This window comes from Falco rusticolus, chromosome 1 (assembly GCF_015220075.1).
Source record: "Falco rusticolus isolate bFalRus1 chromosome 1, bFalRus1.pri, whole genome shotgun sequence".
NCBI lineage: Eukaryota > Metazoa > Chordata > Aves > Falconiformes > Falconidae > Falco > Falco rusticolus.
The window spans coordinates 58,612,633-58,629,029 of NC_051187.1; the positions used below are offsets into that span (position 1 = coordinate 58,612,633).

General features: G+C 42.5%; 1 protein-coding gene across 1 annotated transcript; it reads left to right on the plus strand.

Annotated features, from left to right (window-relative positions):
* The first annotated feature begins 35 nt into the window (after positions 1-35).
* On the plus strand, positions 36-14,671 carry LOC119144877 (cytochrome P450 2U1). The gene is made up of 5 exons (XM_037380762.1): positions 36-507; positions 5,748-6,380; positions 10,659-10,820; positions 11,816-11,983; positions 12,412-14,671. The coding sequence occupies exons 1-5, from the start codon at positions 72-74 to the stop codon at positions 12,588-12,590; spliced, it is 1,578 nt and encodes a 525-aa protein (XP_037236659.1). The 5' UTR covers positions 36-71; the 3' UTR covers positions 12,591-14,671.
* Positions 14,672-16,397: the final 1,726 nt, after the last annotated feature.

The following is a 16,397-nucleotide window of genomic DNA, read 5'->3' on the forward strand; positions in this document are numbered from 1 at the left end:
CCCGCCCCCGCCATCTTAAACCGCTACGCGCCGGGAGGGGGCGAGGGCGGGGCGCGGCGCCGCCGGCGGGGATGGGGGTGACTGCGGGAGCTTGGACGTGGCTGCTGCGGGTCCCCACCGCCACCGAGCTGCTGCTGGCGGCCCTGTGCTGGCTGGGCTGCTACTGGCTGCTGCGCCGGCCGTGGCCGCCGCCGGGGCTACCGCCGGGCCCGGCGCCCTGGCCGCTGGTGGGCAACTTCGCCTTCGCCCTGCTGCCGCCGCCGCTGCTGAGGAGGTGGGCGGTGGAGGGGCGGGGAGGCGGCCGGGGGTCCCCCGCCTTCTCCCCCCACATTTTCCTCACCGGTCTCACCAAGATGTACGGCAGCGTCTTCCGGCTCTTCGTGGGCAGCCGCCCCTTCATCGTCCTCAACACCTTCGGGGCGGTGCGGGAGGCGCTGGTGCAGAAGGCGGAGGTGTTCAGCGACCGGCCCTCCGTCCCCATCGTCCTCATGATCACCCGCAAGAAGGGTAAGCGCCCGGGGGGGGGGGGGGGGGGGGTGGCAGCCGGGCCTGGCGGGGCTGGCTGGGTGCGGGGCTGCCGGGGCGATGCTGGGCGAGAGGATCGAGCGGGAGCCGGTGGCTGCGGTGCCGGCGTTGGGAAGCAGGCGCTGGGAATTGCAAGGCTGGACCATCTGCTCGCATTTTGCTCATCCTGCGTGCCCCGGGCCCAGCCGGTGACAGAAGGCACGCGGGGAGAAGCGCGCCCTGCGGTAGGCGGGCGGGCAGCATCCCTGCGCACCGGGCAGCATCCCTGCGCACCGGCAGCGCGGCGACAGGCCACCGCACGGCCACCAAGATGCCTGGCCCCTTCGCTTCTGTCGACGGGAAGGAATGGTGTTTGAGCAGGGCTTTAAGGAGCAGCTAGTCTGTCAGCTAGCGGCTGATTTCTGATTCCAGCTGTATCAGGAGAGAAGACTGCAAAACGTTTTGGTAGCGGCGTGAAATTGTGCGTGTCCCCAGCCCCTGCCGAGGCAGCGTGCAGGCTCCTGCGGAGGCTGGCAACTGCAGCCTGCGGGTGGGCTGCCCTTGCTGGGATGTTTGCAGGTGCGTTATTCAGCTTGTCAAAAGTTACTGAGCATATTTGAGTGTCTTTCAATAGGTCAAAGGAGAGTTCACTAGATTTTGCAAGAAAAGGGCACAGAGAGGTTAAACACATGGTGGCAGTACCGCAGTTGGAGTTTCTTCATGTTTAGTCTTCAGGTCCCTTACAGACCTTGGTGTTTGTGGAATATTACCTTTCCTTTTTCAGTTTAGGAGGTGTAGCCTAGGAGGCTTGTTAATGTGCTAACTGTATTTTGAATCTTGTTTATCATTGCCCGCCCCCCCCCCCCCCCCCCCCCCCCCCCGGAGAGCAAGGAAATACTATTAAGTGCTTCAAACTCTCTATCTTCAATTTTTTACACTACCAAAACTACCCCAGTAAAGATAATAGGCAAGCAAGGAACCTAGGTAGTGTTTATTAAAAAGCAATCAGATACTATTGTTGTAATTAGTTTAAAGGATAAAAAAATGATTAATGATACTGGTCTGGGACAGATCTTACTGGTACGTAGTTGTTACCATGTGTGATTTAGTGCGGTACATTTAGCAAAGGCTAAGGGAGGAAAGGGGAAGAGCAATTAGACATTAGATTAATTTTAGCAGTGCTGTAAAACCGTGTGTTCAGGCTTTATCAGTGGTGGATTTCTTTTTCCTTGAAAGCTGTGAATTTTTTATGTTTCTTGTTTTCTGCACACAGTTCTTTGTTAGACTTTTTGAAAACGGTGACACAAGAGTAGCTAGGGCAGTTAGCAGTTTCCACTGGTGGATGCTCCAGGGGAGTTGTAAGTGTCAGGAGCCTGTTGTCTGGAATGTGCTGTGGCCAAGTGCAGGGGCTGTGCCTGCCTGCGTTGCAGCGTGACAGGGACTTTAGGTTGCTTTACATCTAGTTTTATCTGGAATGTCACCATAGCTGCACTCAGGCACGAGGGCTGTTACATGAGGATTGGCCCGATGTCCGTAAAATGTATGTAGCTGTTATGTATCGCTTATGTTAGCTGGCGCAGCAGGTGGAATTGCTGCAGATGTGAGTATTGTAGAATGAACCGCAGGGGTAATGTGTTTTGACTACACAAAGGGAAAAGTCAGTGGATATGGGCAGTGTGGGTCTGCCTGGCCCACACAAGAATGCAAGGAGGTTCTCCCAAAGCTATTGGAAGTCACAGCTGTTCTCAGTGGGCTGTCTTGGTTTAGTGGTGGCATGTAGGAGGTAACTGAACCTCTGCGGTGCTGCATGTGTGGTGCTGGGAAGGCAGTTGCTGTAGAACCGCTGGGGTAAGAGGTGAGCGGTATGTGTTTTCTGAAAGCTTTGTGGGTTTGGGTTTCTTTTTTATGGTGTAGGTACAAGTAAATCTCTAAACTCAGTTTTCAGATATTGTCCATAAGAGCTCTGGGCTAACAAGTATTTCTTTTTTTTGTGTAGTTCATGGAGGAGGTGGATAGGTTACAACACTCAAACTGTAGGTCTCTTTTAATCTTTGATCTGAGAGTCTCCGCTTAGTTTCAGGAGTTCGTGGGTGAGGCTTCACTGCTGCTCAGGGCAGCGACAGTTGCATTCATATGTACTAGGAAAGGAAAAGATAAAAGCAGGATGACTGTGTAACTTCAGGTCTACTTCTCACAACTTGGGTACTACAATGCTGGAGCGTTTTGCGTCAGTAAGTATCCATTTCAATTCCTACATCTTCATTCTGTAAACAAACTACCTGGTCTAAACTTCTGGGGTTATTTTCTTCTAAGCTATGTTTTCTGTTGTAGTTTTGTCTTATACCCAGCAGGTCAGCTCAGGGTAGTTATGGAAGAAAGAAGGGCTTATCTCAGCTGTGTGTGGCTCTATTGTGTGTAAGATGCACATAAAATACTGTTCCCTGGGGAGAGCAAGTAGGGGAATCGGAAATAGCGAACACTGCACTTGTAACAACTGAGTAGCAAAGAAGGGAGGCTCCCTTGGCTGGATGAGAAGTGCACTGAGAGCTTCAAGGAGAAGTCAGTTCTTAGTTGAAGGCTTCTGCACATACACCTGCAGAAAGAGAAATACTAGACTGGAGGGAAAAAGTAGGTTTTGGTATTTTTGTTTTAGTAAAACATTTTTGTTTTCTCTGTGAGAGGTAGGAAAGACTTAATCTCTGGAGTAGATGGAGCTTGAGTAGTCACCTGCCTTTATAGTCCTGCCCAGTGCACACTCAGATGCGGACATTGAGAATACAGAAGTTAAATGTTATTAAATGCTGTGAATTCTGTGTTTGTCGATGTTCCCACTACTGCAGCAATGCTAAAGCAATGAGAAATTTGGAGTGGGAGTTAGCCTTTGCTAGAAGTTGATCCCATAAGGATTTGAATTTTTTCATGTATAAAAATTTTTTCATGTATAAAAAAACCAAACAACTTTCTGTTTTTCTGTGTGTTTGCTGCTTTGTTGGTTGTATTTAGAGGTTCTCATTATCGGTTCATAGAAATTAGTCCTCTCTAATGAGCATGAAGGCCTGGTTATTCTGGGGTTATGTTGCTTCAGAATTTATTCTACTATCTTCAGGGCGGTTGTTTTGTTTGTTGTTGGGTATGTGTTGTTGTGGGTTTGGGTTTTTTTTTTTAAGAATACAGTTGTCTGTGCTGCGCACATTGACTTTTCAGGTCCTGCAGAGATTTTCTTTGAAAACAGTGAAGTACTATTTGATTATTATTGCCTGGCAGTGAAGTAGTTGTCATTTTTCTTTCTTTTCTATTTTAACTTAGTGCTCATCTTCCTCCTTAATCTGTCTCCTATGTTATTCTTTCCCAATTTGCAAATCAACTATTAGTATTCTGCCGTAGTTTGGGGTTTTGGGACTTCAGAATACATTGTGCCATGCAGCTGTGCCCAGTGCGGATTGCTGGAGAGGCTGTCTGCGTGCACGGAGGTTTGTGGTTGCTGTTGGCCTTCCCATGTGGCTCGGAGAGTATTTTTACATTCAGGACAGTAGGTCTGTTTTCTTTTATGAAGGTATTTGGATCCTAGAACTAGTTTTCCTAATGACAGAAAGGGGAAGAGGTTGTGGATGTGTAGTCTGTTCTGGAGATACTTCTTGTGGGATGGAAATAGTGATAATGTTGTTTTGTTCCAAGAAATGCACATTCTTTTCCACGCCCCAGCCACAAACCTTGAAAACCCAGGCTGGTTCTTGACTAAATGCAGTCCCTAATAAGCCTGGTTTTTCACCTACCCTACCTACTTGAGGACACCAGTGCTACCAGGAAACATTACTTGAGAAAGGGAATCTGCAAAGTTGTTGGTTCTGTTTTTAAAGTGCCAGGGAGTAGACATTTGAATAGATTTCCTAAGGAATGTCTTAATGCAGAGAAGATGAAGTTCAGCTGATTCTCAGCTTCTTCTGACTCTTCGTAATGTTCTGCTTATTTTGTTTAGGGTTTTTGAAACCAGGTCATGTGTTTGTGTTCTTCTTTCTGTTGTTACTACTATGAGTAGATAATGTAATCAGAATATCTGGCTACAAAGATTACCAGCTTTATGTTATGCTGAACTATTTATACCATTGGTATTGCAGGCCCTTCTGGGTAGTTGTTTACAGATCTACGGATTTCTGTTTCTAGCTATAGATTTTTTATTTGTTTATTCTCCTTTTTGCATTAGGAGCTATGAGCATTATGTAATAATAGAAATGTAGGTAATGCTAAGCATTGAAACATGGTGCATCTTTCTATTGTTAATTTCTTATGGCCATTTCTTTCTTTTAATTTTAACATTAAGATTTTCAGTTGACAGAATAATGGATGTTGCTTTTATAAAGTAACTGTTTCATTCCAGAAGAAAACAGATGTGATGTCACTTTACTAAAAGAACAAAAGCACAACTAGCCCGTGTTTTCATGATTTTAGGTTTTCTCAGGTTAACTATGAAGTGCCTTTAGAAATATAAGGTTGTGTATTTTGTTACCCTGATATCTTTGGGGTGGTCTGTTAATTCAACAAAAGAGATGTTTCTGTTTCTAAGTGAGCAATATTTATAATTGAAGCTAAGGGAGTTAATTTAAGTGGTGTTTCATAATGACACAATCATGCAGAGCATGTGCCTGGAGGCATCAAAAGTGTTGAGATGGAAATCCAGCAGGTTTTTGCCAGGTGGCTCTGAATCCATCTTCACCTTCCCAGTTTGTTTGCAGCATGCCTATCCTGTATTCTGATTATAGAATAAAGAAAAACATTGCTTGTAATAGAAGTATGTACACATGCAAAAAGTATTGAGAAGTTTGTTTAAAATGAAGGGGGAAGTGTTTTAATATCTTCTGTTGTGCCTTGCTGAAGTAATTAATGTCTCAGGACGTTGAGGAGGAAAGGCTATAGTTAAGATATGTCCTACAGTAACCGTTCCTATGAAATTGTTATAATTTATAATAAAGCATCTACAGTACCTTTTCTCCATCTATTACTGTCTTGCAAAGACTAATAAAACTCTTGGTGTGACTGTTCCATTCATTTCACTGGTTGGGAAAAGGAAGGACAGGATTTCCCAAAGCTATTATAAAGAACTTTGTGTTCTTCCTTTAGCTCCTAGCCCAGTGCTTGGGACAAACTTGCCATGTGTTGTTTCCCTCTCTTCTGGCTCTTGGGTTGTAGTAACTATTTCTTCTTGAAAACAGAGAATTTTTGTTTCAGACTCTCCCTTTCTCTTCCAGGTGTTATTTTTGCACCTTATGGCCCTGTCTGGAAGCAACAGAGGAAATTTTCCCTCTCAACACTGCGTCATTTTGGAGTGGGAAGACACAGCTTAGAGCCTAAAATCATTGAGGAGCTGAAGTTTATAAAGGAGGAGATGCTGAAGCATGGAAATAATTCATTTAATCCCTTTCCAATCATTCGCAACGCAGTATCCAATGTGATCTGTTCCATGGCCTTTGGCAGGCGTTTTAACTACGAAGATGTTGAGTTCAAGACGATGCTGAAAAACATGGCCCGTGCGCTAGAGCTAAGCGTGAACAGCTATATGATCCTGGTCAATATCTGCCCATGGCTGTACTACCTTCCCTTTGGGCCTTTCCGGGAACTTAGGAAAACAGAATTAGATATTACTGCTTTTCTAAAGAAAATAATTGCACAGCACAGGGATACACTGGATGCAGCAAATCCCAGGGACTTCATTGATATGTACTTCATCCACGCGGAGGAGGAAAAGAACAACAAGGAGAGCAGTTTTAATGAAGACTACCTGTTTTTTATCATTGGTGACCTTTTCATCGCAGGCACAGACACTACTTCCAACACATTACTGTGGTGCCTGCTCTACATGTCTCTCTACCCAGAAGTACAAGGTAAGATTATTTTTGTTTTGCTGTTTTATTCCAGGCTGTAAAGGTCTAGATAGATGTTCAGAGACAGAAGCAAACAGTGACAACAGAGAAGTCATTTTGAATGCAAACAGTACATGTGTATGTGTCATTTAAAAGGTTTATATGTAATCAGACATCTTCTCTCCTGCTCTGCTATGATGATCTCTAGGTTAGTGCTATATGTTAACTATTTAAATGGTCCTTTAGTCTATGCATTTCTTCTGTTTTGGGACAACTTTGTCTTTTTCCAAGCAATTCCAGGAACCTTAGCACATTTCAAAAGCTTTGGCAACTGCGGCACTCCAGGCCTATAGCAGTGATATAAAGTATGTGGGATGTGTAGTGGTAAGGTCTGCTTTTATGCCTCCCTGAGCAGGGAGGTTCTGGAGCCTAGCAGCAGTCTGGGGAAGTGAAACACATTGTAGAAGAAGATCAAATTAGAGACAGCTTAAGCAAATTGGACTTAGAGAAGTCCATGGCACCAGCTGGTCAGTGTCATTGCAAGGCCTCTCTCTCCCGTCAATCTTTAACGGTCATGGCAGTTGGGTAGGTTGATGATAATGAGGGTGGGGAAGACACATAAAGCACATGATCCCAAGGGAGAGGCAGGAGGAACTGTGCTTGTTTGGTGTTAGGGAAAGATGACTGAGGAGAGGGACCTTATGCTGTTTACAGCTAACTGATTGGAAGATGCTAAGAAGATGGAGGCAGTTTCCTCTCAGGTGTGCAGTGAAGGGAGGAGAAGCAGCAGAGACAGTCTACAACAAGAAAATTCTGATCAGATACTAGGAAAATAAAACTCTGTGGGGTATGACCCTGAGAAGTCTGATCTACCCTCAGAGTTGCATTAGGTCAGATGACCTCCAGAGGTTCCTTGCAACCCAAATTATGTGATGGTGCTATGGTCTGGTTCCTGTTTGTGACAGAGTTCTAGAAAATGACTTGTAGATTTTTGTGGGTATAAAAAAATACCAGTGGTGTTGGAGAGGTTACAATATTAAAATAGTACTTGCTAGAGTTGTATTTCAGGACTTCTTAGGATAAATTTCCATCACCTAAGACTTAAAATGAATTTTAGTTAAATATTTTTCTGTATGGAGTCTTGTTACAGTACACGTGGTTGCAAAGCCAGCATTTTCTTTAGTGCTATTTAACAAATTTAGGTGGTTGAATTTGATGAAAATTAAGCAATTAATTAATTTATTAGCAGCTTCTCCTGAAGTTCTACATAGCAACTGATTTCCGCTAGAAAGATTTTTGGGTATATGCCGATTGGAAACCTTGGCGGGATGGACAGATTCTACTTTGGTAATTCTGCCTCAGCTCATAGTAGTGAAACAAGTCCCCAGGAGACCACTCCTTTGCTCAGACTTGTTGCTAACCTGGGATGAAGAAGGGTAAACCTGAAGTTATCTAAGAACAATAAAAATTGGAATACTTTTATCAGGTATTTGAGATTTTGAGGTTTACATGTGCTGCAGCTGCTTTGCAGATAAGCAAATAGATACTTGTTTACAGCACCTATCTCTGAAATAATCTCTTTAAATAGGCCAAGTTCATAGTTTATTGCACAAAGTAAACCAAATTGTTGAGCAACGGTTGCAAAATAGGGCATCAGTCCAGTACATGGGAGAGTCCACCAGGGACAAATGTAAAATAAATTTTGTTGCATAGGCTGATTCTTCTGGTTTTAATGGTTGTGTGTTACCACTGCTTGACTTGATATGCAGTTACATGAATTAGATTATGTTCTAAATAACACAGATGATATCTAGAAGAGGTCTGTGTTTGTGGTGTTGTTTTTTTTTTTTTTAATCCTTTCCCTACTGCCTGGTACTGTCCCGAGTATGTGCTAGTCAGTTTTCTCTCTTCTGACCTCTTAACAGTTTTACTGCCTCTCTGATTTCCCCTCCCCTTATGCTGTGGCTGTTGTCAAACAATATAAATAAGCTCAGTAGTTCAGAGTGTATCACTTAGCTATGCAGTGTGATTCTCTTACTTCTAGTATCCCATTCTTTATGTATCCTGATTGCCTGGGAGTCATGTATGGGCTGCTTTTTTTTTTTTTTTTTTTCTTTTCTTGGTAATATGTTTCTCTTATCCCCTAAAGGAAATACCTCAATTGCATAACTTTTAGCCATAGCAAATGTTGCAGACACAGAAAGACAAATGAAGGGCTATCAGTGAGAAAAATGAGAAAGAATGTTATTTGCCTGTGGAAAGCCAGTTTTGCTTTTTACATGGAAAAAGAATCATAGAACAGTTGGGGTTGGAAGGGACCTGAAAGATCATGGGCTTCCACCCCCCCTGCCATGGGCAGGGGGACCTTCTACTAGAGCAGGTTGCTCAGAGCCCCATCCAGCCTGGCCCTGAACACTGCCAGGGATGGGGCATCCACAGCCTGTTCCAGTGTCCAGCCATCCTCACAGTAAACAATTTATTGCTTGTATCTAATCTAGATCAGTCTTCTTTCAGTTTATAAGCCATTCCCCCTGGTCCTATTGCTACATGCCCTTGTAGTAAGTCCCTCTCCAGCTTTCTTGTAGGCCCCCTTTAGGTACTGGAAGGATGCTGTAAGGTTGGGTGTGTGCATGTGTGTGCGTGCGTGCATATAGGGAGGCAGTGGGGAGTATTTGGTTTGGTCTGTTCCCTGACTTGGTTTTGGTCCTTGACTTAAGATGATCTGTGATATTTTTAAATATATTAAATGTAGCGGAGCAGTTCAAATAACATGCTGTTTGCAGAGAACTCTCGAAGTCGATGTTTTTGCAGTTGGTAATGTGAGCAGCACTTTGGCTGCTTTCTGTGTAGTTCCACACATCTTTACAAACTCCAAAGAAATGTTGCTCAGGATAAAACGCTGGTGTGACATTTGGCATGAGACAGTCTCCGTAATTACTTTTTCTATATTGAAAACTTAACTCGTTTAAATTATTGTTGATGTGCATATCTGAGTACAGGGCTATAATGTGTCATTAAAAAAGTAGCAAAACCCCACAAAGCAGGTAGAGAGTTGCGTCATTAGCAAATCTGCTGGTGAGGTATTTTTCACTCTGTTCCTCATATGAGAACTTGTTTTCCTCGCAAATCCAATAGGTGGCAGCAACTGTTCGTTCAACACAGTTGGCAGGGTATTTCTGAATGTTTCTCTGAAAACAGGAAAACTTTTTTGCATTGAGTTTTTATTTAACGTTGAATCGGTGCTAAGGAGAGAAAAGGGCAAAGACTCAAGAGTATCAGCAGCCTGGATTCTGAAGCTTGGACAAGGCAAGCAAGAAACCATAAAATAGTCAGGATATCAAGGGTAAAAAATGAAAACTGACTTATTTTTGATTAAAAGCTAATTTTGAGGTCATGTCTTTCAGGATTGGCTTTTGCTGTGTAGCCATATTCCAAGTTACCTGGAAGAAAAGGCACATGATCCTGTATATGAATGAAGCAAATCTTGTATCTCAGAGAATTCAGTGAAGAGAATTACTTCTATGTTGAGCCTTTAGGGAGAAGAAAGGGGCAAACAAATATCTTGACACTTTGTGCCTCATGTGAATGAGGCAAGAGATAAGCTCATTAACTTCTGGTTTTCTTCTGCAGAAGGCCTGTGTGGGGGAAGGAGCATGTGCTGATTCCTTTTGGGGGAAGTAGGAAATAGCCGAGTTTAGGTTTTGTGAGTAGAAAGTAGGAAGTAGCAAGAACAAGTTAAATGGCTTCAATGCTTGCAGTAACAGCAGCAGAATTCCTACTACAGAATGAAGTATTGAAAGCAGCTCCATGAAAAGCTTTCCTGTCTCCTCACCACCTTTCCTGGTTCTGAGAACTGGATCTCCCCAGGGACAGAGGCCATTTCAGGCACACACTGCTTGCAGTCTCTTTTTGTTCCTTTTTTTTAATGCAGGCCAGAAGCTTGATGTTTTCACCATTCTAATCACTGTGTAGTTAAACTCTTAAACTAAGATTATGAATACATTTGGAACTGGAACAGAACTTCTGTACTTCTCCAGTACCAAAGTGCTAGCAATGTCTGTCATCTCAGTAGCTTTACTCTTGACATCAAGATTGCGCTTGGTTGTTTTATTCTTAACTGAGTCCGTTCTGAAGGCTTACGTTCATGTAGTTATTTCAGCTGGGAATCACGTGCCTTGTAGCCATTTTTGACAAATCTATGTAAACAGTGAAGCATAGGCAAGTGAAATTGAGATGATGTCTTCTCACATACTGTGTATCTTTTATATTTTTTTCTTTTTTCTTGCTCCCTTTGAATAGAGAAGGTTCATGCAGAAATTGAAGCAGTTCTAGGACGTGACAAAGTTCCCTCTCTTACCCACAAGACTCAAATGCCCTTCACAGAGGCAACCATTATGGAAGTGCAGAGGATGACTGCAGTTGTTCCCCTTTCTATTCCTCGAATGGCCTCAGAAACTGCTGGTAAGCATTTATAGAGACTTGATAATACAGCGTTTGTTGTGTGGATGGAGATCTGATGGGACATCTAGTAAGAATTTGCAAAGACTTCATTTATGTATTATACGTATAACCCAGATATGTAAAATGCCATTCGTAGAGAGTAGGCGGCCTTGAGATATGCCTCTATTTGATATGCCTCTATTTAAGCAGCATGTCTGACCTACCATCTAGAGGTGCTCTAATTTAGAGTGGTTTCTTTTCTGGAGGTTCAGCTTGTATTGACTGATGTGCTTAGTGATAGCTGGCAGCTGAGACTCCACCTTTGTACCTGAAACAGCAGAGTTGTTTTTAGCCATCTGACACAAAGGTCTGAAAACACCAAGTTGGAGCAATTGGTTTGCTAACGCTTGAAAGGCTTATACCATTGAGCTCCACCTCTACAGAAAACAATAGTAAATATTTTTCTCCGAGTCGTCTTGTTGGGTGTATGTTTCCATAAACATAGCTGAACACTGGCTACAGTGAGTGGGAGGTAGCAATACTTGGCATTCAAACCCAGTGCTGAACTGATCTGCTTTTTATAACGTTTTAGCTTGCAGGACAGTGAGGGGCAGCAAGCTGAAATGAGACTAGTCGCTTCAAAACCTTTTTGACAACAGTTCAAAACCTATCCCTCTTCCTTACCTTCACTGCGGTGGGGCTCTGTGACAGCACAGGAATGCGAGGAAGCTGGGTAACAGCAGTTTCATACAGCACAGTGCATTCCTAATGATTGCTGCTACCTTTTCCCCATGGGGAGCTGTTGGGTTTCCAGCTTCACTGGCCTGCACGATTCTGACTCAAGCAGGCTAGCAGAGATCCCCTTTGCCTTAAGTTCTTCCTACTTTTGCAGCCTGCAGCTAGGGATCTGTATAATTTTTTTGTGACATTTTGTAGTCGTTTTCTTAATAGTATAAGTCTCCTGTGTTTACTTCTAGTAATTGTGAGGTACTCTGTCTCTGTGCTTTTGTTTAAAGTGCTCCAGGGATATACTATTCCTAAGGGCAGTGTGATCGTGCCCAACTTGTGGTCAGTACACAGAGATCCTAACATTTGGGAGAAACCAGATGAATTCCAACCATCAAGATTTCTGGATGAAAACGGCCAGCTAATTAAGAAAGAGGCGTTCATTCCTTTTGGAATGGGTAAGATATCCACGTGCAGTCAGTAGCTGGTCAGGGGGCTGGTGGTGTTTCAAGTGTAGAGCCTTGAAGGAGTGAGATGTGGAAGTTGCACATAGGATCAACTGCAGAGCTTGTTTTATTATTAGAGTTGGTGACTTGCAAAACGGGGTGTGTTCCTGAAGTCTCCAGTTGCCAGGCAGGAAGGAGAAATCATGAATTGTGCTGAGAATACTTTTGCTGTTGATGTAAATGCTGTTAGTATGAAGTAGTAGTAGTACAGCTGAGAAAGGCTTAGACTCAAATAGGGAAGACCAAAGCTTTGGAGTTCATAGCTTAATAGTAACTTGAGCTTTTCTGTTTGTGCTGTGCTAGCATAGGAATTGCATGCGTGTTAACAAATGGATCAATAGTACAAAACCAGTAATATGTCTCTTCTAACTGTTCTTCAGGTAAACGTGTGTGCATGGGAGAGCAGCTGGCAAAAATGGAGCTGTTCTTAATTTTTGCAAGTCTAATGCAGAGTTTTACCTTTTTGTACCCTGAAAATGCTGCACAACCATCTATGGAGGGAAGGTTTGGTCTAACGTTAGCTCCATGTCCATTCAATATAATAGCTTTGAAGAAATGATATGGCACCAAAAAAGATTAAACAAAGAAATACTGCGCTTTAAAATGTAGCTTTATTTTGTTTCCAGCTTATTTTGTTACTTTCCAGAAAAACACCAACTGCATAGGCTTTCATAGTCAGTGAAAATGATCCATTTACACTTCTGGAAAGAGAAGATTTTTTTTTTTGGTCAGCTGTTGCATTCCACTAATGAACAGACAGCATAGTTCACAATTTGATATTAAAATTTGCTGGACATAACCCCTCTGTCTATAAGCTATTACTGTCAGTTTGTCAAATGTTAATTATGGGAGAATGGTCCAAAACATCTGTTAATGCTTTAGAAAACAGTAATTGTTATTTTGGTAAAAGCAGTATGTAAACACATAATTTACCAAATGACTGAAGGATATCATCTAATGCCAAAAGGATTAATAAATGAGAGGGTATTAGTATTTTCTGTGTAAAGAAACATAACTGAGCTTAAATAATGACAGATACTTCTGGAAAGTGACTAAATGACACTTCTTGTATCCTTGAAGGATTTTGTCTTGTGAGTAACTCATAGGTGTAGATTGGATTCAGTCTGGATTCCTGGATCCAAACATTCTTGACTGTCAGGGCTCACTATAAACAAGCAGGTACCAACTCTGAAAACCTAGGCTTGGAGGCCAAATAAATCCTTGGATATACCATGTTCTTAACATGAAAGGAGTGTGCAGCATCTGGATGCAGATGTTTTATGTCAGAATAGAAATGAAAGCAGATTTCCCTAACAAGAAACAGCAGAAGTCTGTTCTCTCTGGTGCCAAACAGATACTCAAGGTGACATCTGTGCTACCGCTTTGCATTCACCGTTTCCCCCACATCAGCCATGGCTGCAGTGTGGATGAGACCAACAAGCCCACTCATTGGGGGAAACTCTATGTGCATAATCCTGAAGCGGGGGATTGAACTCGGGTTTTTCATTTGCAGGTAGTGTGGACAGTACTGCCACAGCCTGTTTGGCTTTGGGAACTTGAGGCTTACTTCAAATATGGCATCAATATGGCGCTACAGATGTAGGCCTTATACATTTAGGCATGGAACATGGGTAACCTGACAAACTCGACGTTTGAGTATAAAGGTTTTATCTTTTTATCTTCCATATGGAGTAAAAAGATCTGTAGTTCATACAGTATCAGTACCTTACTTTTCTCACGTGCAAAATGTTAGTGCTGTTTACCCCTGTCAAGCCAATTGCCAAGGAAACCTATTGTTACGTGTTTCAGAAGGGGGCACTCAGTCTTGCCTTTTATTTGAAAGTTCTCTCAAACATTGAAAGCAATCTTTTGGGGGACATGTAGCAATTTAACCTTTAAATAATTGTCCTTAAACAGCCTTAAATCTCTATACACCTTTTGATCTAGCAGAATTTCATACTGTGTGAAATAAGTACATATGTACTCTTTTAAGGACTTTTTTTTTTTTTACCTCCCTCATTGGAGATCTGGAGAATACTAGCAGTCTTCCTAACATCCAATTTACAAGACTGGAATGTGTAATTGACTGTAGAGTGGAATTGGGTATTCCACAACAGAAACTAAACATCAATTGTGAAAGAACAGTCAACTCTTCAGCTTTATATTAACCTCTGGTTGGGTCACTTTTTAACTTGAAGTTTTAAAAGCCAGGTAGTACCTAGCAAAGACTTGCAAGACAGTTATTTTGGATTTAGATTGAGGTTTTCTGTTACCTGTTTTGAATAACAGAGTGACTTAATTTCTGAATTATGTATTTGGTTGGTCAGACCATGTTGTTTGTGTGAGAACTTTCAGTTCTTATATAGGCTAACTTTTGACTTTATAGGCTGCCCCATGCTCATGTTAAATTTTTCCTTTGTATGAAATTTTTGAAAACCCCATAGCACAATAAGAAGTTGAGTTTAATAGCAATGCTAGTAAACTTGCACTAAAAGCTGAGTATTAGAGTAATAAGCACTTACTTCTTTAACTTTGTATTTTCCAATGAATAAATAGATTCTGGAGAGTTGGGATTTTTGTCTGGAAATCCTTGAAATGGTATATGCTTAATTGCAAAACTAAAATTAAGTGCTGATAATATTTATCTTTCTGTTGAAATGTCTCTTTAAGCAACATAATATTGGTGTGTGGCTGATCACGTATGTGAAATACCTGTCCTTTTAATCAATGAGGACACATTTGAAAAGAACTTCAGACAGATTCCAAAGAAGACACAATTCACTTAATCCCCTAGTATGTGAATTTTACATATTTGTCCTTGTTTTGCCTGCTGGATTTAGTTAAAATGTCACCTTTGAAAACTATCCTTCAAAAATTACCCTTCTACAAATAGTACTGCGAGAATGCGGTTTTTGGTGATGCCTATAATCAAACGTTGCATGATGCGACAAGCTAAAAATACTGATGTGGAGGTGCAACCATGTCAGCGTCTGCCAGAATGCAAGATGCAGTTGGAACTGACAATAAAGACCTGCCTTTCATGCCTTCCAGATGCACTGAAATTTTCACAGGATGCTGTGAAAGTAACTAAACATAAGCATAAAAGCAACAAAATGTTTGTGGTTTTAAAAGTGTGTTACCATCTTTGGTAAGTAAAGTGGTAGCAGATTTGGTTTGTCTTTTTAAATGTATCCTTCCCCTCCCCTTTTTTTAGCAGAGGAAGCATCTCAAATGCCTTATTGAAAAATGTGTGTTTATATAAGTAGATGTTTTTTTCTGAATGCTGAAAATATCCTTATTTCTAAAAATTACTTCAGAATTTGCTTCAGTGTAATTTTATTTTTAATAAAGTAATTCCCAAGTAAGTGCTTGACAGCTTGGCATAGTCATTTTAATGAGTTCCACTTGTTGGCTAAGCTGGTGGTGTGCGGTGTTTTGCATCTTACAAAGAAAGCTTTTGAGTGAGAAGATGTTAAAAAATATTTTTGGATGAGGAGTAAGGAGGTGGAGGAATAAAGTGAGATTGGGAAAATGCAATGCCAGGCATGTCATGATCAAAAGATGGAAAGAGCATGTTTTAGAAACACTGTTACTCAGAATAACAGGGGAGGGGAGGGATGAGGAAGATAAAAAGGACGAATGACTTGTCTCTAAGAGGAGATGTGCGGTCTGAGGAGGAATGAGGTGGGAAAGCAAGTCGCGGGCAGAGTCAAGGTGTATTTGTTGGACTCCTGGTATAGAGGGGGTCAGCGTGGAGGGCAGAGAGGAGGGGGGTGCCCAGGGAGACCCTGGGGTGGGGGGCAGAGAGATGGGGCCTCTGGCCTGGAGGGGGCCCAGGGAGAGGCAGGAGAACCTTTGCACGCAGGAGGGGAGCGCTGAGCAGGAGGCAACTGAGGTGCTTGCAGGGAAGGAGTGGGTGTGAGCGGCCGTGCGTGTGGGGGAGCAGCAGCTGTATGTGGAAATCCTGCTTCTTGCATCCTGGTGGCTCAGGATAAGTTACAAAGCAGGTATGTTTATTGCGGCACCAGGTGCAAGGGGGATCGCTCCTCCTAACTTGCACACTTAGTTGTACTCACAATAGGTATTTATACAGTGAAGTTGGTTAGTTCTGCCTAAAGTCTACACCCACTTATTATTGGTTAGTTGCTTTCTCGCTTCAATGTAAAGGTACAGTTCATTTTAAATTTACTGGGCATGCTCCCAGAGCGGGGCATTCACTCTCTTGGGGGGAAGGGGGGGGCATTTGAGTAGGAGGTGTGATCTCCCACTACCACAATTTTATCCTAGTGTCCTTGAGTCTTATCACTTCAGTAGTTTTTCTTTTAGCAATTAGCATGTCCTTGTCAGAAGGCTACTGATCGACATC